This window comes from Vidua macroura, chromosome 3 (assembly GCF_024509145.1).
Source record: "Vidua macroura isolate BioBank_ID:100142 chromosome 3, ASM2450914v1, whole genome shotgun sequence".
NCBI lineage: Eukaryota > Metazoa > Chordata > Aves > Passeriformes > Viduidae > Vidua > Vidua macroura.
In genome coordinates this window covers 50,086,863-50,113,580 of record NC_071573.1, presented here as the reverse complement: position 1 = coordinate 50,113,580, position 26,718 = coordinate 50,086,863, and the positions used below count along the sequence as shown (strand labels likewise).

The window sequence follows — 26,718 nt, the reverse complement described above, 5'->3', positions numbered from 1 at the left end:
CAGACTCTGTAATGCATTTCAGATGGCTCTCTATATTAACATGGAGACAGGAACTTTTAATACCCAGTGAGGTGTGTAGTGTAGGAAGGCTCTGTGGACTAAGAGGCATGCAGATTTCCTGTGTCCCCTGCAGCTGCTGCAGTGGCACTGTTGTCCTTGGGCCTGCAGCCATGATGAGTGTTGGCCATGCCATGTTCTGGTTGTGCACACTCACACACTTCAAAGTTCTCTCTGAGCTAATCCCAACAAACTCACTGTGTCCTTATGTTGCTGCTGCTGAAAAGCAGGTGACCCATTTCAGTGAGTAATTTGCTATGTGAGGCTTAATTAGAAGTAAACCTCTAATCACTTCGTTTAATGTCCCCACAGGTACCGGAGCTTAAAACATTTCAACTATGATGTCTGTCAGAGCTGTTTCTTTTCTGGCCGCACAGCAAAGGGGCATAAATTGCATTATCCAATGGTGGAGTATTGTATACCTGTGAGTACCAATTTACTCAGTGTTTCTAATGAATAATAACCCAGATTTGAGGTCTAATTTTTTTTTTCATAATCTTTGTTACCTAGCCAAGATTTCTTTTACATATGTTTAATATGGTTTGTCTTCCTACCTTTCTCTTTGGAAGGCATGAGGAACTTTTCAGGTTTTTCTGATTTTACGTAGGGAGTGTTCGGATTCTATAGAAATGGGTAGCAGTATCCACCTCTGAGAAAACTTAAACTCCACTTCTGATTGGTAAAACAAAGCTTGAATATTACAAGTAACTGCTGTTCTTGTATACTAACATATGTACACACACGATAAGGGCAAGGACATGTCAGAGAAAACGGACTTGCTTTACTAATGCTCTTTGTATTGCAAAGAGTATTTAATATTCTAGCAATGCACATTAATATTTTTAGGGGGCTGGGTTTTCAGGTCCAGCATTTCCTTGCTTCATGCAAATGTGGCTAGAAATAGACTGTTTCATTCTGTTGTGTAATTGCTATTTACTGGGATATCTAAAAATCGATGTGTAGCTGGAAAAAAAACTATAAACAGAATTGATAGGTTCTAACCAGAAATGGTGTGAAGATTCTAACCAGAAATGGTGTGAGATGTTTATCAGCAGTAGCTGACAAAAATTAATTTTATAACACTGTATTTTCCTAATGATGTTTCAAACACATTTTTTAAGGAGATTCCTAGGAGTCTTAACTGAAGGAGTGGCTGGGTTGCCACACGCAAATGCCGCTCACGCTTTTTTTATCAGATAGCTGTTTGTAGTCAAGAATTTTACCTTAGAAATTAATTAATAGGATAATTCATATATGTTCTATACAACAGTGGTGAAAGATCTGCATGCTCAGAAAAATTCAGACCAGAATGCAACTAGAGCTGATTCAACAGAACCAATTTTCAATACTGTTACAAGACTCTGTGGGTTCTTCTACTAGCAAAACTTCATTGAGTTATTTGACTCTTTTGCTGTAGTTGTTGGACTTACTACATGTGTTTTCCCTCTTTATTGTCTGGCATGTTTTCTGTAACGGAATTCAAATTCTATTAAGTAGTGTTTTTACTTCATTATGGTCAGAAAAAAAATGAGTAATGTTAATGTATTTTCATTAATTCTATAACCAAATGCTAGGATTTTAATGATAAATTGGCATGTTAGGGAATACTCTGAAGAATATTTTTTAAGTAGATTTGTTGGTTTTTCAGCTGGTTTTAATGTTTATTATACTTTATCACATGACTATTCTAACCTCAGGATTTGGAGGTCTATGATTAGACATCATTAAAAATTGATTTTTTTTTTCTCCTTATAAACCTCATCTTTAATGGAACAGAAATATTCTTTGTTAATGCCTGTAATATGCAGAAAATTCAGAAACAGAGGAGTAAGGGGTGTTGAAACAGATAATGCTACTGGTCTGCAGGATAAGATATCCTTCCTGTTGAGTTAGTCAAATACAGATTACATCTGGTGTGGAGTATTGTACTTTCCCTAGAACATGATGGTATATTTCTGATGAGTTCCAGATTTTGTCTGAAGCAGCAGATTTGATATCTAAGATGAATTTTCAGCTCTTGTTAAACAAGTTCACACTGTGTAACCGTGAGCCATCTCATTTACGAGTAAAGGCTGTCAAACTGAAAAACATATTCTGGAAATGGCTGGAATCCTCTCTGTCCCTGGAAATAGGGATGGCTTATATTCTAATGAAAATTTCTGTTACTGCTGCATAAAAAAAATGTAGTTTTAAAGCAATATTAGGTGTAAAATAAGATAACACAAGGAAAAATTCCCTTCTTTCCATGAAATACAGGAGGAATGAGGTGACTCCACTATGGGGTAATAAGGGGAGTAAAATGACATTCTTGATTAGAGTGAATGATGAAAGGCCAGTGTAAAAAGGAGAAAAGGAAGGAACTTGGGGAAGTTTTAAGTAGAGCAGAAGAAAAGAAATGGCATATAATTCAGGCGATGCATAAAATTAGAGGCGCAGTACCGACCCTGGTTAATTTGGAAGCTGAATATGAAGAGCTGGAATTTTATTTGGTTCCTGATAGAAATACATTCTACAACCTCCATTTCTGTAAACAGAAATGACCTATTATATGAACAGACTTAGATGACTGTTAGACTTCCATAATCAGTACCCATATGCAAACTATTTTAACTAGCCTTATCTGGGTTAAGTCTGGAATTAAGAATTGATTTCATGAAAAGAGTCCTGTATTATTTATTCTTACTATTTGTAATAATGCACTTTGGTTGGTATACTAGGTATACTAATTTGTTGTTAAACCTCTCTGCATATTGAACTCCTTAAATGCAATACAGTAGTCAAGATTTGCAAAATTTTTTGCAGTTATTAAAATAGCTTATATGTTTAAATGGAATAATGCCTAAAAAAAAGCATAGACTGGGGTCTGTGAAATAAAATAAAACCACCAAATGCCACCGAATTGTTCCTTAGAATCCATTATATTACAGTATCAGTAGCTTGAACAGGAAGAGTGCGTCCACCCTGCCTTTTCAACTGAATTCAAAGGCTGTTCGTGTTAAAATGTTGTTTTCTTGGCCAGTGTTGAAAAGCAGAGTACAAATGCATATACTCATCAAACTGCATTAATAAAATCTAGCCTCACTTTCTTATTGCTAATGTATATTAATACATTTTTATCAAGAATACTAGCAATAAATAGGAAAAAAAAGTGTTTCCATTACTTAAGCTGACATTTAGAACTGGAGCTTAGTCACAGATGGATGGAAGACCATTTAATTGTCTTTAGGTGAGCAGTTCCGTGTAGGGTATAAAGGGATTTCTCAGAAGCACAGTAAATTCTTGTCAAATTTAAAGTAATTTGGAGAATGGGTTAAGAAATATGTTCTCCATTGTAATGACTTTTGTGATATTTGCTTTAGGTAAGAATTGCTTCATAATTTCAGATTAGGGCCATTTACTCCTCATAGTTATGTGTAGTTACTGCATTCTAATCTGTAATGCCATTTTGCATTTGTCCTAGCTTGCAGTTTAGTTTTCTTGATGCTGAGGGAAAAAATCATTATAATAACTTCAGTTATGTCTTTTCTTTCATCCAGGATTTAGAGATGGGTGTGAGAAGCATGTGAAAATAAAATTCTTTCTTAAGTAGTAGAAATGCAAAGTTATTCCAGTTTATTTTTCACCTTTACATAACCTTTGTCTGAAAAAATGGCAAAATAAAATTTTTAACGTAGAATTTTACACAGATGTGTAAAAATATTGTTAAATTTTCCTAGCATCTAATTTGGGAGTAGTTCTACATAACTACCTACACAGTTTATTTTTAGATTTTTTTGAATTGGAAATCCTCTCAATAGTGGCACTTGCGTTATATTAATGTGGCTGGGCTTAATGACAGCATACATTCGGGAGGTTCACATCTTTTCTGGGAATCAGTTTCTCTGTGGATATTAAAACAGCTAATTGGTTTTGTGTTAGCTATAATAATTGTAATTAAGAGAATGATGACTTAGATGCAGACTAGTCCTTTTACATAGCTCGGTGCAGTGAAAGGAATAAGAACGTGGGCTTCCATTTGAAAAAGAGAATAGTGAGAAATAAATAAAATTTAATATATATGTATTATAGGTATTCTATATTATTTATTCATGTTTCATATATTTATTGTAATTCTTATATGTTATGTAATTCAGAGCTCTACAATTACTTTATTACAATCTTGGTGTTACTTTTTTACCAATTAATACTTTTTCTATCTCCAATATACTGAAAGCATACACCAACTGGGTTTTTAAGATATGTATGGAAAATGCATTTCACCATGTTCATTTTTTTTTCCACTGCTTTCCTGGCTTCTTAATTTTTTATTGGATTACAAGTAATTGTATCTTAGTTTGTTGCTTATAACTCTTTGTGCCTGGCTGGTGTATTGAAGAGCACTGATACCAGTTTTTCAATTGTTACGATGTTTTTTTAGTTGTGTGTGGCAGCCATGGATATTAAATGTTTCTTCCTGAACTTTTTGTTGCTCTAAGAACTGAAATTCTAAATTCAGTTTGAAGGCATGGTCTTTGGACTGGATTTTCAGTGAAGGAAAGTATTTTTTCTTTGCTTTTGAAGTAGCTCTGTAGCAATGGTGCTGTTTGTACTATTGATTTGTGTGGAAATAGCCAAGATGTCATGATATAAGGAAGTGTACAAGGTACCTGCTAGTTTTAATTTAGAAGATAGATTCTACAAAACAGCTCCTAGCTATTCTTTTTTTAAAGGAAAATGTTATAGTACATCTCCCTTCACATGATTTTGGATTGGATTGTATTTTGTGGCTATATGCCAAAAAAAAAAAAAAAAAATCGACAACAGTTTTCAGAGTTGCACCTTAATTGCATGTAAATTAAAATAGTTATTTCAAATCTGCTCAGATTTCACTGGTTAGTATTTGCAGTGCTCAGTCAGTACACAGTCATATTAGTCCTCTTTCTGCGAATCAGGTTGTCATACCAAATAAAGAATACACCAGAGGAAAAGTTTGGCAGCTCAGTAGACATTTATTTCTACAATGTGTAGGTATTGAAATTTTCATTCCTTGGCCTTTGGGCAGAGTTCCATCTGTTGAAGTTACTGTTGCATGAAAGTAAGCAACCCTTTGCATGGCTTTATGTTCCTTCTTTGGATGGTGCAGTGGTTGGAGAGATGCTTTTTGAGAATGATTTTGTGAACCCTCCCTGAATTCACTTTTATTAAAATTAAGGGGTTCAAACAACCCTTGGTCACAAATTTGCTGTTTGTTCTCTACTTTTTAAAGACACATATGCGAAGCTCCTACCAACACCAGTTTGTTTTACTATTTTTACTGCTCATCTAAAATTAATTACAGAGTCTGTAACTGCATATATAATGCATACATTAAAATACATAGATGAATACAGAAGTATTTTTAGGTTTTGACAGCAGAAAATAGTTTGCCTGACCTGCCTCTAGGCCTTTTTGTAGTACTTTGGCAAAAAGATGACAAAAGTGAAGTCTTCCTGTCTATTTTCCACATGGCTGTCCATTGGCTTTGGCATCCTTTGATGCTAACAGGCTTCTCCCGAAGCAGAGGGTACAGGTATGCAATTTGTAATTTGTTACAGAGGCTGGACTGGAGGTCTGTAAAAGCTGTTGCAAATCTTCAGGTAATTCTGGAGGTGAATGGCCATGTTTTCTTTACTGCAGTTGCAAGAGAAAATGCTCAATATTACTGGCTGGAAGGGGATGTTCTATTGAAATACTCAGCACAGTCTGAGCACATACACTTTAAAGGCAGACTGTATACTATTGTTTCTTCCTGCAGATCTCTTTATTGCCATTTTTGCTTTGTATTTTATGGCCGTATGTATCCCTGCTTTTGTGATAGAAGTTAGCTGAATAGTATTACCAAAGTAGTGCTGCCATTATTGCTGTGATTATCACTGCTTAAAGGCATTCTTAAAAGCAGTTGAATAAAATTTAATTTTGTTCTCAGGACAGGGTGGTGGACAGGGATAGAGCAGAGAGGGATGGGGCTAAGCATTTACCAGTTTTAGAAAGAGGTTGCATCAGTCAGGACCAGAAAAAAAGCTGCTGGGAGGGATGGAGGATGTTTACTGTAACTTGTAAATTTAGACTTGTAGAATCTTATGGGTAATCTATGTCCTAATCTTACTCTATAGTAGTAAGGAGACCACTGAATCAATCTGAGTTTGTTACTTCAGGCACTAATTGTTCTTATCAGGCCTGCCTGTGCTTTTGAACAGTGCCTGTACACTGGCCATGACTTCATCATTGCATTTTTTTGACTGGAATATTGCAGGTAGTGGCAGAATCCTATAGGAAGAGATTTGGTAACTGGAGAAAATGCTTATGAAGATCTTGGCTAGTGCAGCAGAGAATGGTTTAGCACATACCATTCCCATCTTGTGGTTAAGTTTTCTATTGTAGGTCTAGAATGGGAGGCATTAAGGGCTATATCTTACCAATTGATTTTTGCCCTTTTAAATTTTTTTTTGAAAATTCAATTTTTGTTGGTTTTAAGACTGGATATAAATGTTTAGCTTAAGACTTGAACCTGTGTCAGTTTGCCTTTAATTTATAAAGTAATTGGTAGATGTATTTATTGCTGGGAATTTGAAGCCTTGCTATTATTTTCCAGTAGAAGATAATTTTTAGGTGCAGAATACTAATTATTTAGGTGCATAATATTAGTATTATTATTGTTCTGTATCTCAGGACATTAAAAATTTTAAAGTTCTTCCTTGTATTCTTTTTCAGGACAGTACCAGCAGTATTAATCAATAATATTGACATTAAATCAGCACTATTTAGCAATATTGAATTTTTTTTTTTTTTTAGACAACATCTGGGGAAGATGTACGGGACTTCACGAAGGTGCTGAAGAATAAATTCCGGTCAAAGAAGTATTTTGCAAAGCATCCCCGACTTGGCTACTTACCTGTGCAAACAGTATTGGAGGGTGACAACCTGGAGACGTAAGCTTGGTTTATAGAGCAGTGGCTTCTGGAGTCACTGGCCTGTTCCATCAGAAACAAAAAGCTGAAACTCAAAAGATAGCCAACAATTGCAGAGCCTTGTGCTATATTATTCTGTATTGTTTCACATTATTTGCAGATCTTCTCTATTATTTTTAAATTAACATTAGATTAGATTTTTATCAGCATTGTATTATAAAGCCATGGACTTTACAATGTCCATGGTAAAGGACAAAGCAGGTAATTTTCGCAGGGGCTGAATAGCTATTTTACAGAGAATACTTTTGAGGACACTGTGTTTTTGGAACTACACTGCTTATTTGATTATGTCACAATTCCTGGAACTAGAAATTTCTGAGGTAATTAGAGTCCTATAGGCTTCAGAAATATTGGTGCCTTAATCAGAGAGAGCACTCCCAGTATCTCCATGGTATTATTTATGGCGCTGACAGAAGTGCTCCATTTTATTTGCTCACTTGGCAGTTGTCAGCAAAAGACACTCTTACAAGAGCAAAAATTAAGATGTGTTGACAGGGTGCTAGAATTAGTTTCATGGCTTGACTGTCCCTCACATCCTGGAGTCTGTGGCACTGCTGCACTGTCTGAACACAGCACCACTTAACAACAGCCCCCATGTGAGGCTTCAGCAAAGACACTCTGCATTCACGCAGCAGTTCAGTGCCAGCGCCACAGTCTGAGGGCTTTCATGACTATAGGGCTGTGCCTTTCATTTGTAATAAGTAAACAAAACCTTCTCATTAGCAGTTTAAGAGACAGGAGGAAGTAATCTGAAAACTGCCTGGTTGATAGCCTGGCTTCTAAGGAAGCAATGCACATTCAAATGTCACCCACCAGGGCAATCTTCAGCTGCCACCAACACAGGAAAGCAAAGCTGTTTTAATGTGATGAAAGTTTGCCAATGTTGCCAGAAATTGGAATGATAAAACTATAATCACAGGTCAGGATAAAATTCTGTTGGTCCAGTCGTGTGGGAAATACGTGTGAGATAAATTGTCAGCACCATGCTGAGAAAACTCTTGGTATTGGTCCTCCACCCTGCAAGGTGGCAAAACTCAGTAATACATTCCTTCTAATTAAAAAAATACAGAAAATAAAAAATCTTTTATAGTTATTCAAGTGTTAGAATGTAATACAATATGTAGTTACCTCATTATTTTTATGCATAACGGAAAGAAGCATTGATAACTGTGACTTATGGGGGAGGTTTATTGGTGGGGTTTTTGCACCCCACTTCTTTTTAATACATTTTATTGTTTACTTTAAAATGGAAGTTCTAGTTCTTGAGCAGAATTTAAATGAATTTATTATGGTTTATGAACTGCGGTTCAATCAATAACACTGATTTGGATTTTTTTAAAAATTGATTTTTATGTAACAAAATTAAGTGTGTATGTCAGTCTTCCGTCTCTCCATGACAAATGGCAGTATTTGTTGCTGTCTCTTTTCTATGTCAATTGTTACTTGTTCAGGGTGGGTTGCTGTTTAAAATATTTTGTGTTTCTCCAGCTTTCTCTTGCTGAAATGGTACTAAAGTTTTTATTTCATAGTTTCATTCTTTCTCTCTCCCTCTTTTTTCCTTTTTTTTTTTTTTTTTTTTTTTTTTTTTTTGTGTCTTCCTTACAGTCCTATCACTCTCATCAGTATGTGGCCAGAACAATATGAGTGAGTATACAGAACCCCTTTATCTGGATAGCCTCATTTGCCAGTTATTTTCTTTTAGCTCAGTTGCAGCTAATCTGATGTCCCTGAAGTATAGGGCATGGCTGACCCAAAGCAATAACGCCCTTGGGAATACTGTGCATGTATTTATTTGTCATCAGTCTAACTTGATTTAAAAATAATGTTGTCTATATCATTAATTGCTTTAGACACCACTAATTTTTTTATTATTATTTTTAAACTAGTCCTTCCCAGTCTCCACAGCTGTTTCATGATGACACACACTCCAGGATAGAACAGTATGCTACTAGGTAAGAGAGTCATGGTTTCTCACTAGTTCATTGCATTTTGTGGTTGATTCCTGCAGTTTTTAATACGCACAACTGGTTGGATATTATTTATTAAAAATAAATCATTCTCTGTACTTAGAAGTACGTCAAATGTTTTTAAAACATTTGCTTCTTATTACAGTCATATTAAAAGTAAAATACATGTGTTAAATCTATCATCTCTCATACAGAATGGAAGCTGTTACAAAATTGCATTATTTCTAAAAAGTGCCATTATTGGTTTCTTTCTTCATTTTTAACCTTTGAAATAAACTGAACTTGTTCTATAGATAGGTTTTACCAGTAGGATATTAGATCCAAGGTTTTTTTTTCTTCTGTGATAGGCTGATGCTCTGCATTGCTGTTGGGTTTTAGCAGAGTAGGTTGTAATTACAGATGTTTCATGTTGTGGTTTTTGTGGGGCCACTCTAGTCCTGTTGTGATAAAATGTCTGTTATGCCAAGTCCATCTCAATGTCTCTGTGTTTTGTTAACTCACTCCTGTACATTCAGAGCTGGTGATCACAGAATCATTAAAGCAGGAAAAGCCCTCTAAAATCATCAAGCCCAGCCATTAACTCAGCATGACTGTGTTCACCACTAAACCATGTCCCCAAGTGCCACCCCCACATGCCTTTTTAACCCTTCCAGGGAAGGTGGATCCAACTCTTCCTTGGGCAGCCTATTCCAATACCAGACCTGCTTTTCACAGAAGAAACTTTTTGTAGTATCTAACCTAAACCTCCCTTGGCACAACTCAAGGCCATTTCCTGGAGTTAAGGGCATGATGATGGTGGTAGAATAACCAGAGACACCCTCTCAAAAATAAGTACCATGGGAACTGTCTAGGTTTTTCTTTGGGTGGCTTTATTCTTGTATCTGATCTCTATAACTGGAAAACAATTTTAGCTTTTTCATTCTTTGAATAAAAATTCAGAGTGCATGTTTAAATTAATAGCATTCTTATTTATGGGCACCTTAAAAATATTCAGACCAGTTTTTTAAATGCCTAGGATATGCTGCACTTGATATTTGAAGCAAGAGAAAATAGGGCAGGAAATAAAGCTGAAGGGCTACCCACAGTCAGCCTACTTTTTTTTTGTCCCCCAACAGCAAATATTATTTAGTACATATTTAGTACATACATAACAGCAAATATTCATTAGTAGTATAGCACAATGACATACAAAGTCATTACAGAGCTTTTCAGTTATTTGAAACATGTCATTCATATGAAATACTCATCATGTATTTGATTCCATAACTTAGGCCATGTTGTGATCAATTAAAACCAAAACATTGAACCAAACAAATTAAATTTCTCTAGAGAGATGAAAGAATTTTGTGTCTACCTGTGTCTTTTTTTCAGCCTGTGGTGCCACAATACTGTGGCTTTTTGTGCCCAGATGAAGCTCAATATCTGGACTCTCATTAAGGACCAGTGGAGATCCTAGGTGCAATAGTTGTTTTCCATCTCCTGCCCCTCACCTCTTACCAGTTTGGTTTAGGATGAGATTAGCTGAAGGTGGACTGTGCAGTATTGAATTATTATTCAGGATACAAACCTAAATCTGTACCTGTTATGTGCCAACATTGCTTAGCAAAATTGAAAACTTCCTACTAATTGCCTCATAGGTAATCTGTCTAAAACTTGTTTTTAGACAGATTTTTCTTAGACAGCTTTTTCTTCTAGTAATCAAATCTAGAAAAAGAAGTCATAATTCTGTGTCTTTCATATAATTTTTATTGTGTCCTTTCTAGTTTAATCTGTTAGATATATGTCGCATATACAATAGTAAATCTTTTTTATTGTCCTGGTCTTTTCAGCTAAACATTTTTAAAGAAATATTATCAGGGCTTCCCTAATAAGACACTGCCCAGCAGAAACAGTGTATTAGGGTTTAAAACCTTCACTGTCACTCGTTGAAGAACATTCAACTCCCACTTTTCTGTTTACAAAATCCCCTTCCTGGAATCAGATACCATCTCCCTGTTCTCTTGTACTGTGTCACCTCTGAGTTGCTTCTAATTTCCTTCCTCAGCTATCCTATCTTGAAGGCTCTTTGCAACTCTAGGGGTCCCTTCCCTGTCTCTCTGTGCTCCCTAATTAGGGCTATCTGCTGGTTCCATATAGTATCCCAAGCACATCCTCATTAATGATGGAGGTCCTAAATGTGACAATAATAGTGTAATCTACATTTGTGAGTTGGAATATCTGTTACTCTCTAAGGCATACAGGGCAGGCTCTTCTCTCTTAAAAGTAATGGGGGTTGTGCTGCTTCCCTATGTGATAAAGGGACTGTGAAGATTAATTTCTAAAATTATGTTTCATCAAAAGATTTAAAGATGCTAAGCTTAGCAGCTTTATAAATGTCACTTGTAAGCATGTTGCTTACTGTGAACTAGATTTGTTTGAGATGTCCTAGAGCAGAGATGATCTGATTTGTCCTGAGTCACTTCAGAGATTCTCTTCCCTTCAGGGAAGATGCCGGAGCACAATGTTCCACCCCAGCCAAGGTGGAATAGACAAACAAGATGACATCCAGTGTGTGCCTTCATTTATTCTTCTTCTTCGACCTCAGGAATACTAACAAATGTAGGGAAGGGCAAACTTGCTCCATTCTAAAATAAGTCACCAGAGTTCCCCGTTCTTTAGGGCCTTGCACACTCCCTTCAAAAGGAAGTTTGAAGATGTCTATAGTAATGCATAATGCATTTGCAAAAATATATGTGAAATTAAGATATCTTCATAGTTAAGGAAATAGCTGTATTTGGTGCAGTTGAATATATGCATAGAGCAGTAAGTGTTCCTAAATTTTTATCTATGTCTCTTATGTACATAAGGTACATCTTTCCTGGAAACCTGAATAGATAGAAAAATTCTGCTTTTATTTTAAAGATTTGTGTGGCCTCGTATATACAGTCTAATAATCTGGTCCTTTTAGATTAATTGCTTCCAAAATGAGGAACTCTAGGCAACGATTCCCTGTAATTATACTGCTTTTTGTTCTGTTTTACAGGACTTGTCTGTCCACAGTGTGGTATTATTTGCCTAGCATAATTTCAGATGTTGCATGTGCTATATTTAAAAAGGATTCATCCTCTTTTGTTAGTCCAGCTTTAGAAAATTCAGAGAAAACCATCTGTGAAAACATCTCTTTAATTTTGCCATGCGAGTTGTGGTGATGCTAATGATAATTATGATAGAAGGAGAAAATACACTTTTTTGTTGTTGTTTGGCAAGTAGAACTAATTAATCACAGCACAAGTTTCTCATAAAAGTCCTCTGGATTATAGGTTTTCATCACAAGATGAAAAGTTTATTAATATGTATACGTATATGTATATGAGTTTATTAATATGTATACAAAGATTGCCATATCTGAGCTGTTTCTAAGTAGAATTGATTTTCCCACTGCCTCTGTTTAAATGGTGCAGCATGTTGTCTGAAAGTCGTGGTCTTTCCCTGCCTTTCAGGCTTGCACAGATGGAAAGGACCAACGGCTCCTTCCTCATGGACAGCAGCTCCACCACAGGAAGCGTGTAAGTAACTCTGACTCACTACAGCTCTCAGGAATTATAGGTTTGTGCTAAGATCTTCAGCAGTTCTAACACGGGGCTTAGTGCCAGTGAGAGCAGCTAATAAGTATGAGTGAAGGCTAATAAGTATGGTGAAAGGCAGGGTGTATGCTTGATTTTTACTGGCAAATCAGCTGTTGATTTTAAAGCAATTTCCCTGCATTCCTTTTCCTTAGAAAAATAATCAAGATGGAAAGCTTGTGTACCAACAAGTGAGAGGTACCTCGGAGTTTAGATCTCAGTCTGGGGACTGTTACACAAACAAAATATGACAAGAAAGTAACCTTGTACACAATGGCACCTTCTGTTTTATTTGCAGATTACAATGCATACTCTCATTAAGGCATAAGTACTGAAGTACTCAAAATTCTGAAGGCCTGTGGTTTAAACTATATTCATAGAGTCATTTCGGTTGGAAAAGACCTTTAAGATTATTAATCCAGCTGTCCAAGTCCACCACTAAACCATGTCCCCATGTGCCACATCTACCTCTCCTAAATGCCTCCAGTGATGGCAACTCAACCACTGCCCTGGGCTACCTGTTGCAGTGCTTGACAGCCCTTCTTGATGGGGAGGTTTTTCCAGGGAACTACAGAGCTGTGAAGTTTGTATCCCAGTTTAGATCACAAATTGCTGAAACGCTGGGAGTTGAGGATTATAGTTCAAACCTATTCTTATCTTTTTAAATTCAATTTAACATGGAAATAGGGATGATGTAACCATTCTTATATGGATAGAATTCAAAGGAGCAATTTGAAATGTGAATTTGTTTTTTCAGTGCAGATGTAGAGCTCTGAGCCAGACTTTTTTTTTTTTTTTTCAATACAGTGTTATTTCAAACATTCAGGAAACAATTACTAATTTGGAAATCTAATTCTTTTTTTCTCATAATTGGATTTCTGCTTCATTATGTTATTTTTATTGGTACTGAAGGGTCCTTCAGTTTACTGTGAATATAGAACAGAGGCAGTGTAGCACTTGATTTTGAAAGTTACTTCTTTGGTCTTGTCAAGTTCATAATACTTTTAACATTCTTCATGCTTCAGAGATTATGTGTAAGAAGTCATCTACTTTTGAATAAGAGAACTTCTGCTTTTAGTTAAACATAATGAGTTTATTTTCAGGAATGTTTTGCAATATGCCATTTGATTAAGAAAGCACTCATCAAAGATAATTCTTGGGTTTTAACTAGCCTGTTTTCTTGAATGTCATTGTGACTTTTATCTCTCTGACTAAGCTTTTCTAACCCTCCCCTTTTCAAAAGATATGTGAATTCCATTAAAAAATGCACTTTCCTTAATCAGAAAAATAGTTGTAGATAGCAAAAAAAAAAGGCATGCTCTCTATTGTTGTATGTCCAGCTTCTTTAAAAATATTCTAATGCTCTCATGCATGAATTTTCTGGTACAAATACACTGAATAGAAATATTTTCCCTTCATGTCATCTTCTCCTGACATTAGACAGTTTCAAATATTTAGGCTAGAATATTGTGGTGGATTTTATTTGGCTTTAACTCGTGCAAAAGCATCTCTATTTTTAAAGTAGACTTACTTATTCACAAATTAAGTATTTTAAGTATAAAAATTAAGTCTTTACAGCAAAGAATGATAAATAGTGTTCCTAAAAGAAAGCTATGCCTCACAATTTGATACATCATGGTGTAGTAGAATGAAAATAAAAATTGTTAGAGAAGTAGTCCTGTAAGGTAAGAACTATTCTATCCAGGCCATACTGAAGTGAATTCCAGTGGGCGTAGTATGAATAATTTCAGAATAAATGCAGATGCTTAATAGCTATTTTCTGATTCGTGCCTTTACTACCAGGTATCTTCATGTCTTGGGCATTGTTGATGCTATTTCACACTCATCTTAAGGCAGAGTTGAAGCATATCGGAAATTTTATTTGTTATGGAACTCTGCACTCAGGTTCAGAAGTGAAGGTCATTGATACTTTTACCTGGAACTGCTACTTAATGTGGTGTAAGTCAAACTGGAGCCCCAGTATGTAGTAACTGAATACTGTGACATGATGTAAGGGGTTAAAAGGTATCTTGTCACAAGGAGAAATTTGTTTCATGGGATGGTAAAATTAGGAGAAGACCAAGTAAATTAGATAAAGCAATTAAATTTTACATGATGCTTTTATTTTGATTGCTGATCACCATCTCCTATCACTTCTATAGAGTAATGTAAAATTAGGAGAAGACCAAGTAAATTAGATAAAGTATTTTTGAGTACCTTTTACATCCTTATTCTAGTATGTCTCATACCATCAGTAGGTCAAGGTACACTTTTATTTGGGTTAGAACACATGGTGTTTAGTATGAGAGCTACAGCAAAAATGAAAATCGTCAATGAAGTTCACAAATAGCCACATCTTCCTATCTTAAATCAAATTTAGCAGTTTACTTAATCAGATAAAATAATGCACTGATGAAAAGTGATGGTGAAGAAATCTATATTTTCTTTCTACCACATAGTCAAATAAAAGAGAGGTTATATGCAGCTTTATTTGCCTCTTGCTTCCTCTATGTGCAATGTTTGTTTTGGAATAGACATCTTGAAAATATATGTCCACAAAGAGAATATGGTCCTTCAAAGGCTGTTTTCCTTGGGCTTCTTTGTTGGGGTGTTCTTTTCCTCTGAGATGTACTTCTTTCAAGTCTGACCTTCTGGGACGTCTTGTTTGCTGCTTTTTACTATGGTGAAATGCAGAATAGGAACTGCAGCCTCTGCTGTCAAAGGACTTTGTGTACTTCTAGTTGTTCCTCAAAGCACAGAGGGTATTCAATAAAATAACCACTGAGAAAGAATGAGCAATTAAATTTTACATGATGCTTTTATTTTGATTGCTGATCACCATCTCCTATCACTTCTATAGAGTAATGTCCCAGAGTCTCAAAATGAAAGGATTTGCCTGGAGTAGAACAACGACCTTATGTTGTAGGTCATTTGAAGCCCTGTCCTGGGACTCCTGTGCTACTAAAGAATCTATCCTAGTTACAGTCATGAGGTTTGTTAGTGCAGGTTGAAGGTTGTGTTTTTCCAAAGTAGTAATTTTGCAAGACAGAGTAAAGCTAGAACACATGGTAAAAATACAGTTTTGCTTCAGAAGACTTCCTTTATCAAGTGCCTGTGAGAAAAGCATGCTGTCAGCTGCAATGTGTGATGCCTAAAAAAAGACAATCAATATTCATAGCCTCTCCAGTAGGCTCCGAACCACTGGGAGAGAAGGGAAATGAAGTTTTTTCTAGACTGAATAACTTTGAGACCAAAATATAAAATGACCTGTATTTGGCTGTGTTGATCTTATCTACTGGATCACAATACAGTCAAAAGTATGTAAACATTTACTGTGTAAACTCTTTTGTTAAAGCCTTTATATATTTCATTAAAAATTGAGGTTGCACCTAATGCAAAATCTTGACAGATGCTCAGGTTTAACAAATTCCAATAAATATAATAAATCCAGCTTTACAGAGCCTTATTTTTAAAAAGATCCAATTTAGGTGTCCTAAATTTTGTTTATAAACTATTTCACCATTTCTAAATATAGACAGCAGCTTTTTGATGCCTAATGAAAATAACCAGACTAAACTAGATCATGTGAACGTTTCCTGACATCATCAACACCCTTGCACAAAAGAAGGCTATAAGTGTAGTCACACAGGATCACTGAAATTCACGTGTAAACAGTGTTTTGAAACCTGGATGATAAAGCTGTGTTCTCTCACCTGCCTGCTTTAACACTGTTTTTGTGCTTGCCCAAGGTGTGACATTGAATTGCCGTCACTCTTGGCTGTTGTGGCTGTTTCAGTCACAGGGTACTCTGCACGTTTTGCAGGGCTGTTTGAAACTCCCAGAGGGATTACAGCACTTTGGCAAAAATTTTGTTAAAAGGGGTAGGGTATTTTTGTCAGGATGACTAAAGGGTATAGAAGTACAATGAGGTTTTAATTATCGTACTGGGACCTGATCCAAACTGCATTAACTGCACTAGCCTTTGTTTTACTTTTAAGTAGACATGAAGTAATAATGAAAAACAATAGTGATTATGAATTTCTCTGAGATCACTCAAGTAGTGAAGAAGATAAAGCAGTTAAAGGCTTTTTTGTTTTGTTTTGTAGATAATGGGAGGAAAAGGAACACATTCTGTTTCTTTTTCAGCTAGTGCTCCTGGATGTCACTAATTTTTTTAAAGGACTTAAATGCACATGCAACCTCAATTACATTTAACTCTCTCTATATATATTTGTATTAATGAAAAATTAATCAAATTTATTCGTTTGCAGGGAAGATCCATGTTGTCATTTCTTCTCATGAATGTAGTACTGACAACAGCCAAGACACCTAAGAAATAAGTGAATGTACATTATTTTCTTTAAACTTTCTACTCATTTTAAAAAGCAAAACTCAATAATTAGGTTTTTCATCCAGTGGACAGAACTGTCATAGGCTATATTTTTTCTTGTTTGGATATTTTTCAGCAGGTACAGTGTTACTTGATGTACATTTATTTGATTGCACAAGTCTAAATTTTCAAGTCTTGATGACGGGTTGGAAAGTGGAAGTCCACATGATAGTTTTGGGTAGATAGTGAATAGTTATCCTTGCGAAGAAATAATTTGGTGCTATTCTACCATGAGTCTTCATTACAAATTATGTCTTAGGCAGTATTGCAACAAACAAATCATTTTGCTAAGTGATAGAAGTACTTTTCCAAGAGAGACGCACCAGGAATCAGGATTTATTAAATCTTTGACTATTTTGTCTTGTTTCTAATACTGATGATGCTTTTAAATTAGAATTGATATACTAACAGTAGTTTAACAGGATAAAGTAAGGTTTTTCATTTCATAAACAGTATTTATGCAACTCTCGTCTTTTCCTGTCACGAGCATTTTCTCCTTTTGTCTCAAGAGTTTGAACTTATTTCTGAGGTACCCCCCAATCCACATGCATGTCCCATAAGACACCTAATGAGTTTCACTTGTACATGCATTTATTTATAGACTATTTCTCACCACAGAAATAACTGCTTTTTCTTCCAGGGTATACTTTTCTAAATAACCGGTTTTAGTATTCATTCAAATGAGACAGTACATTTGGAAATTCTGTGATGAAAGATGTTAAATTGACTGACAGGACATTTTTAAAAGCCTTCTGAAAATCCCCATTACACTTTTATTTGGAAAATAAATACTTTGCATATAATGAACTTTGGATTTTTTGCATGTGATTTCAAAGGCAGTCCTTGAGAATACTTTTTCCATAGCTGGTGGATAGCAGAATTTGCAGCTGTTACTTTCCAACAATAGAAGGAAAAAAGCACTCAAAATATTTTTAATGTGGAAATGTCTCTTTTCTACATAATATCTGAATATGTGTGTATATACTGCCCATGTGTGTGTCACTCTGTTCTGACCATGCTTTAACTGTAGGAGATCCTTAGGGTAAAGGTTGTACCAATACTTCATGGCATCATAAGGTGTGCAGTATCTAGTTTTTAGTCACTTAAAGGAAATAATTTAAGGAGGGTTTTCTTCATAATTTTTACTGCTGCAGCAATTTCTTTCTTAAAAAATTACTAGTATATGTTTTTCTGTTGTTGGTTCATCCTTCTTGAGTGACCAAGAAAATAAACTGGTTTTAGGATGTGGTATCTTACACTTTCTATCCATCTGACTTTATTTATGGAGAAAAGCCAGCAACTTGGAAAGTAAGGCACATCTATACAAAACCAAATTCACTTGGGTATTAAAGCATAATTGAAAGTGTCAGGACTTTTCTATCTCCTTACCAGAAGGTAATTTCATGTGAGTCAGGAGGAGGACAGTGCTATAGTTTATTTCTGATCCTGAAACTCTAAGAAGGACAGCTACTACTAATGCAGAATTTCAAGGTCTTGTATGTGTATATCAAAATAGGGGGAGAAAAATGTAATCTTTTTTCTCTAATTTTAATGGAACTTTTGTTCCCTAATCTTATTAGATAAATTGAGCAAACCAAAATTATCTCCTAAAAATTAAAAAAAAAGTCACATATTGTTAAAAAATGGATCTAGAAGATGCTTGTTTGTTTTATTTATTTTTAAGGCATTTCAAATCAGTCATCTTTGATTGCTGATTCTTGTTTTCACTGTTTCTTTTCAAGTCACTGATCCTTGTTTTCAATCTTTCTTTTCAAACCACTAGCAACAATTCGTCTTTATGCATAGATTAAACTAAACTGATCCTTTACTACAGATGAATCTTTTTTCCCTGTGCATTGTATGTTTATATGGTTTCCTTTCAGTATGTTTTCCAGGCTTAATTTCGTCTTGCTTAGTCTTTTTCCATAAACAAACAAAATCCCTTAGCTTGATAGAGATGTTTGCTCACATAATAAATGTTTTACTGCTCTGTCTTTATCTGTTTTGTTTTATTGTTTCAGAGAGGATGAGCATGCCCTTATCCAGCAGTATTGTCAGACGCTGGGAGGAGAGTCACCTGTGAGTCAGCCACAGAGTCCTGCTCAGATACTCAAGTCAGTGGAGAAGGAAGAGCGGGGAGAGTTGGAGCGTATCATTGCTGACCTTGAGGAAGAGCAAAGGTCTCACAGTCATCCTACTGTTGTCTGATTTCTCATTTTGTTGTTGTTTGAGCCATGCATGTACTATGTTGAAGATGAGGAGGACCTAGAAGTCATGATTTTAGCAAAAAAATAAACAACAACCCACAATTAAGGCATACGTTGTGCATAGGCTGGCACTGTTAGATAGAAGAGGGAGGTGTCTGTGAAGAAATAAATTCGTTTCACTTTTACTTCACTGTCTTTTTTTCAATCCCCTGTAAAATACAAGTCAAGACATTGTCTTTGAGATATTTGTGTTGTTAGTTGGAGATGCTGGCATTGTTTGATCTTTTATCTTCGTTTACTTGACCAAGTCATCATTCTCCTCCACTTATCAATATTCCAGGAGTCTGCAGATAGAATACGAGCAACTAAAGGAGCAACATCTTCGGAGAGGAATAAACCCTCTTGCATCACCTCCTGACTCTGTTGTGTCACCTCAGCATGCTTCTGAGGATGCCGAGCTCATTGCTGAAGCTAAACTCCTGAGACAGCATAAAGGTCGGCTGGAAGCAAGGATGCAAATATTGGAAGATCACAATAAACAGTTGGAGTCTCAGCTTCACAGGCTACGGCAGCTACTCGAGCAGGTACCTGTACACTTTGCCCCATATTGTGTCTTGACAATGGATTTCTTGGTGGAGCAAAGGCATCGACATTTTACTGCAGATATTTTTACCATATACTCTTGGTCTGCTGCAATCAGTCATTTCTAATGAGATATTTTTTCTTACCATCTAGTATAAACCATGGTTAATATCAAATGAGCAGAAAATGATTGCAAGTGTTGGAGTGATCATGGGAACTTAGGAAACACTGAGAATAACACAAACAAGAGCAGTAACTTTTCATTCATTAAAAAGCATGGGAAGAAAATATATACCTTACTCCAAGTAATGATGCCAGCCACATCCCATGTATGACTTCTTTTACCAGATGCTTTCCTTAAATAAGGAAATGTTCATTTGTTGTCACAGTTAGTCACTCAGACCTCTCTTAGCATGCCAGAGACAGATGGCCAAAGATATGTCTGAAATACAAAGGAACAATTAATTACATTAAAAATCCAATTCCTCTTGAGTGACACATTTAGACCGATAAGCTACAGAAAAGTGGTCTTTCACACAAGTAAATGCTGGAGGTAAGAGACTTTTAGCAAGTGCTGGTAGCTGGAGATCGTAGGGTTTCTCTGTTGGCAGAAGGAACACTGATTGCTTTGGAAGTCAGTATGTGCACACCTGGCTTATAAAAATAACAGGAGCAACATATATCATAATACTATAATAACAGGAGCAACATATGTGTTGTTAGAGATGGTAGTTTGTACTAGATCATGTGTGGAAGCTCGAGTAATGAAGATAAATTTGTATTGTTGCCGCAGACCCCCAACCAGGTAATAATTAGCATTGACTCCATGATTCTCAGAAGGAATCAATCACTTTATTACACTATACTTATTAAGAAACCCATTCCCCTTACAGACAGTCCAATACAGTTTTACCTAATTGGTCCTTCAATCTAAACACCATCACCATTGGTCAATTAAACCACCCTTTGGTAAATAAATCTCTATAACACATTCCACATGTTCACAACAACAGGTGCAGCAAGTGAAGATAAGAATTGTTTCTCATTCTTTTCTCTGATCTTCTCACAGCCTTCCCAAGGACAATGCCTGGGAAAGTTGTGCCGCCGCTGTCTGTAGCCAGAGAGCTGCTGCCACATTGTATGAATATTTTCTTCTAATTAATCATTATGTTTGGGTCAGAGTACAGTAAGGCAAGTACTTCCTGCCTTCCATGCATCAGGGGATTTAACTAAGCCAAGAAACAGGCAACATAAACCAGGTATTAAAATGGCCTAAGTTCCTGCTGTAGATCATACTCTCATTACAGGGATTAAGGTATTTGCTGTTTGTTTCACTGGCTGACTTTGTAATTTTTTCTAGGCTCAATAGGAATTAGATGCATCTGTTCCAATGACTTCCCTAGCCCTCTAAAAATCTAGAGTGAATTTTTTTGTTGCTACTGTTATTTTAGCATTTTAATCAATATTTGAGTAACTGTAATATTTCATAGGGAAGATAAAAACTGGTACACTGTTATTAATTATTTATAAAATAATGATCTGGGGATATGTGGCCAATACTTGGTCTTTCCAGAGAAGGGTTTAAAATCTGCAAAGAAACATGGTTGAGTTGAACACAGAAGTTCTGCCAAACCCATGGTCCCTTGCAGCTTAGTGCTTAGAGCAGAAACTTGTTCACCCCTTAAAACCCTTTTTTTTTTCCCTAATGTAGCTGAAGATGATCTCACAATTCTGTAATATTTTTGGAATTCTTATACCATTCTGAGTAACACCTTTAGGGTATACGTTTTTATTGTGATAAAATGGATGGGAGAAGAGACAGTAAATATTTCTTATCATTTCTGCCTTTGGAATTTTCTAGGCATTCTGCAGCTTTTAGGTTCAGATAGGGTAAAGCAGAATAGAGGTGACATTTTTCAATATTTCTGACTGTTTACAACTTATTTACTGTATACTGTTGCTCTTTTGCTTTCTGTCCACATTGTCCTGTCTCTGTGGGAGTCATGCCATGCTTCTGATTGTTCCAAGTATTATTTCCTAAGGTCTTTGTTTCTACTCTGTCATTTAATAAAGTGGCTCATACAGAGTCTAGTATATGAGAAGATCTACATGACTTCTTTTATAACACATCTGTGGCTTTTCAATATGCCTTTCTATACATGTCATTACTTAATTTACTGGATGTTTCACAAGCTGTTTCCAGAATGTTGAGGCTACTCCCCTGATGGGGATTCAGAAATTATAAATAGTTTAAATTTTTAGTACTGTTCTTTGAAATTTATTTTGATATTGATAGAATTATGAAGCAGCACTGATTTCCATTACTGCCCTCTTTCTGAAAAAAATGACCACTCTTCAGCATGTTTGTTGTTCTGTCAGCTTGGCCACTACCTTTTAGGACAGCCTTTATCTCTTTCACTGCTTGGGGAAGGACTTTATTGGAAGCCTATTTATATTTATTTGTTTCTTTTGCTTTTACTGCCTGTCCCAGTTATTTGTAGGGGATAAAAGGAATACTTTTTCTTATTAATGAGATGGATGATTTGCAAGAAAGATACTCATAAGTCTCCATCTCAAAATATATAACAACAATATAATTACTAGTATTAAAGGACGCAACTGTCTTACAACAATATCTTTGCCATGGCTGGCATTTCATGCCATCTGTTTGTCTATTCTATCAACAGCAAGTCTACCCATTCCTCTTCTCCACTAGCCTCCTGACTGTTGTTTTATACCACTGAGTATAAAATACTGGAACTTTTTTTTTCTCCAAAAGATTGGAGTGAGTCTGTCTACACACAGATATTGGGGTAGAGAGTTAATGAAATTTAGGATCTTTCATGTAGTAACTGCTTAATCTAGATGCGAGCATTCTAGGACATTCTTTAGAGAGCACCTTTAGCAGAAATATGCATGCATCCTCACTGTTCATTTGTCTACTTCAGGTCACAATTCTGAGGTTACTATACTATTTTTATTTTAGCAAGCCCAAAGGATTGGTAGCTGTCACAGAATGTTGTCATTTTTGTCTGCCTGATTGATTAGGCTGCCAAAGAGGAAGGTGAAACAGAACTGGCATGTGACAGCTCTGATACCAACATGTTAATCAGACAGAGAAAAAAACAAAGAATCCCCGTTCTCATTTTTCTTTTTTCAGCCTTTATAGATACTGCATTTGCAAAGTCAAAGTGAGACCTATTATGAAGGGCATTTAAAGTCTGTTTGGATTTTTCTCTGTTTTCTCTGCTGCTGAATAGAGGTTTCATATTGGATTTGATATTGAAGTTAGAGGGAGCTAAAATCATCTGTCAACAGCTGTATGATTAGACAGAGAGTAAATAGAGGCTGCAACTCCCTCTCCAGCTGAAAGCAGAAAAGCTTTATCAGAAGAGCGCAGGAGAGTTTGTTTCTTTCATAGCTGGGAGAAAAAATTCTGGAGCAAGAAGAAAAATCTGTAATGAATGTGGTAGTAACATTGGCATTTTTGAAGTTTCTTGTGATTCAGACTGGGGACACTGAGGTTTAGTTTGGTTTTTACCAAAAGCATCAGAAATCAAGGAAAGAGCAGGTATGTCTTAGCTGTCCATTAAGCCACAGAGCCCTTCAGGCTCTTCTTTGGGAAAGACACCAGCAGGAGGCATAGTGAAATAAGGCACTATAGATTAAAACTGGTAGAAATAAATATCTCCTTTGAAATGCTTTAAAAACTGCTGTAATACAGAAACAAAATCACAATTTTATCATTTTCTGTAGAAGGACTTATTTGTCCCTTCATATCTTTGCTTGGTTTTACCTAAGAAGAAGTTTGAAAACTCCCTGAGACAAGAGTTGGAAACCTCTCCCTTATCCCTATAGAGACATGCTCAGTATCCCTGCTTTTATTTCTTTCAAGAAGCAGCAGGTGTATAATAACATCTAGAGCTATTTGCTTTTGGTTTCTGGCTTAAGGGCTGTCTGCTGAGTTGTTTTGAATAAGAATGCATGAACTTCATGATGCCTGAAGTGGGTTAGGACGGAAGTGCTCATATTTTGTAGGTGTTATATAATTGGAGTCAAATAGAATGTGATTTTCTACTGTTATTTTTCTTAAGTTCTCCAACAACAAAATTGTTAAATCATGTAAATACATGCCAGTATATCTATATCCTCAACTGCTGTGCGTTTAACATTTTCCAGTATCAGATTTTTATATTAAGGCAATTTATCACTACCACAAACCTTCACTTTCTGCTCCAAACACCTCTCTTCAGCTGCTCATCATACTGTCCTTAATTTGGAAGAAGAGTTTTGTTTGTTTAGTCTTTTCTTTTTATTGCAGTCACTGGAACTATGCACTGGAACTATATCAGTATATTTAAATGAAAATGAAGTAATCAGGCATTGCCATTTGATTAGATGATGGTGTTGTGGGTTTTGACTGTTTTTAAATCCAGCTGCAATATTTCATTCTGACTGCTGCAGCAACATATGGTACATAAATGTAAAATTTTCCTTACAATTAAGGTTCTCCAAAGTATGTTTTGTTTTGTCTCAGTGTATCCACTGATAATCCTTGCGCTCTGCAGTGCACTTTTATCACTTACAATAGAGGTACTAAGTGGTGCCTTGACTAACTCATCACCTGAGTTTGCAGGCATTTAGTTTCTGTCTAGCAACACAAACTGTTGACTTTGCAGTGCCTCACTGTCCTTGACCGAGCCTATGTGTTGCTGTGCTGCAGTTTTGTATGTCCAGCTCAGATCTTCTCATTCACCCTCATTCATCTGTGCACAATTTATTCATAGTTGCTGCTTGAACAGGGCCAGAGGCAGAGATTTACACCAGGTACAAGTTTGCATTTTGGATGATTCACATTCTCTCTGTTCATCTGTTTGTGGGGTGGGCAAGCAGTGACTCCACTGCTGGAGTTAGTTTTGTTGTTCTGTATTGAAGGGACTCTTCACCTGTGGTGAATTTGCTTCCTCTCTTTACCATTACAGCTCTAACATTTTAGACAATGGTTCCTGGCAATGCAGAATTGCCTGCGTTAAGTTATCCCAGGCTTCTCTGATTTAAAATCGCGACACTCTTTTTACTTAGACTCTTTAGCTGGATTGAAGCCTGGTACTGAGCAGCAAATTACTTAACTACTTAGTAATTCACTGTTCATAGAAGTGTCTTGACAGCGAAATCCTTCTCTGGCTTGAAAACATTTCCATTTCCCTTTGTCTCCTATGCAGACTAAAATTTCTTGATTTATTCTTTTAGTCAAAGCTGGCCTTTAGTATTGTCATGCTGAAAGAGATAAGATTTAGAGGAGTTTTACTGAAGATTGTTTTTGTTAGGTTGGAAGCTATCTCAAGAAATTGAGTATTTCAGTTAAGGCTGTGAAGTGCAAAGGAGCAAACTTGTGCACAAATTAACAGCCATTCTGTATTCTAACTCTGCATCAAGTCTCATAGCTGTTCTAGGTACTTGCTCAGTTTCAAAAAGATCTTAAAAGCAGTGATCTTTTGTATTACTTCAGTATCTGCTTTTGATAGATTTACTTAAATAACCTGCTCCTTAAACTGTTCAGAAGTAATCTCATTATTTGCAATCAAAAATATAAGTGATAAGCAACAATTTCAGCTAAATCTACCTCAGATGTAAATATTATCTCACTTGTTTATGTTTTTTTCAGAACAATCACTTCTGGAGCTCAAATACTGTATTACCAGTGTCATCCTTGAAGGAATTTTTAAAATAGGAAGGAAATGAAGGGGAAAATGCCTGAGTAATGTCCCTTCCAATATTTCTGAGCTGCTATGGCCTTTTCTTATTTTCTGTCCATGTATATGTATTTAAATGTAATTTCAAACACACACATGGTTACAGCTAAATGTAATATTGATTTCCATGATTCTTCAAGTGAATTTAAGAGGCCAGAAAAGTTTCTTTTCAAAGTATATATTTCTCATCATTTTCAGGAGTTTATGTAGTACAAATTCCTGCAAGTTTGGTGTCTTCCACAGGTTGAGAAACAGCATCAGCGGGAGTGATGGCTGGCTACCACTTTTTAGATTTAATGAAGTTGTTTTGAATCTGTCTTTAGTCTTCATTTGATTCTGGAGTTCTGCAAATCTGTTCATGGTTGAACAGTTGTTTCTAAGCAAGCCTTGTCATCCTTGTAAAGCTTTTTATGGGCCCCTAGCTGAATGTCCTGTTTGTGTGTGTATATGTGTGTATATACCTATGCAGATAAATATAACCCAAATGTTCCCATTGTGGAGTCTTTCTGCAGAGCTGGACTGGGAACCTTGGCATACATACTGTGTGTGTTGTATGTTACATTGTGTTTTTGTGATGCAGCAGAACGTTGTTTTTAACAAGACCATCAACTGGAGTCTTCTAGGAGCTGTTCTTAGTCTAAATTTTCTTTCAACATGTTCTTGGATTGGTTGTTTTTTTACCCCTCATCAGTTGTGTAGATCTAAGACAACTTTCAATAGTTTGGAGAATAAACAAGAAAGAGCAGGTAAAAAGTAGTAAGATGGCTACATATAAGCTTACAATTAAGTTATATGGCTACAAGTAACAGAAATTTGTGTCTTCTTGTCTTTAATGTAGCCCGAGCCAGACTCCCGGGTCAATGGCGCCTCGCCCTGTGCTTCGCCCCAGCACTCTGCCCTGGACTTCCCACTGGAGCAGGACACGAGGTCACAGTTCCATCAGACAGGTGAGTGTTCTGATCAGATAATGTACTCATGAGTCCATAGGTGACTACTGGATAGGTTTGTTGGCACCTTCTGGACAGATTTGTAAATCAAAAGAATCGGATCTTTGCAATACTTCTGCTCAGTGCAGCTGGAGGTGCTGCTTCCTCCCACTTGCGAAGAGCTGCGGTATCCTAAGAATCCACATGACTCTGAATTACAGACTTTTGTCAATAGATTCCTTGGTTCC

General features: G+C 36.1%; 1 protein-coding gene across 1 annotated transcript in view; it reads left to right on the top strand.

The window, feature by feature from the left end:
• Window positions 1–26,718, top strand: part of UTRN (utrophin) — a 340,746-nt gene that overhangs the window by 307,272 nt on the left and 6,756 nt on the right. The window contains exons 66-73 of the mRNA XM_053972321.1: window positions 370–481; window positions 6,868–7,004; window positions 8,649–8,687; window positions 8,930–8,995; window positions 12,490–12,555; window positions 19,024–19,182; window positions 19,550–19,793; window positions 26,383–26,491. Coding sequence (XP_053828296.1) covers window positions 370–481; window positions 6,868–7,004; window positions 8,649–8,687; window positions 8,930–8,995; window positions 12,490–12,555; window positions 19,024–19,182; window positions 19,550–19,793; window positions 26,383–26,491 — 932 coding nt within the window. The remainder of the gene's footprint in view (window positions 1–369; window positions 482–6,867; window positions 7,005–8,648; window positions 8,688–8,929; window positions 8,996–12,489; window positions 12,556–19,023; window positions 19,183–19,549; window positions 19,794–26,382; window positions 26,492–26,718) is intronic.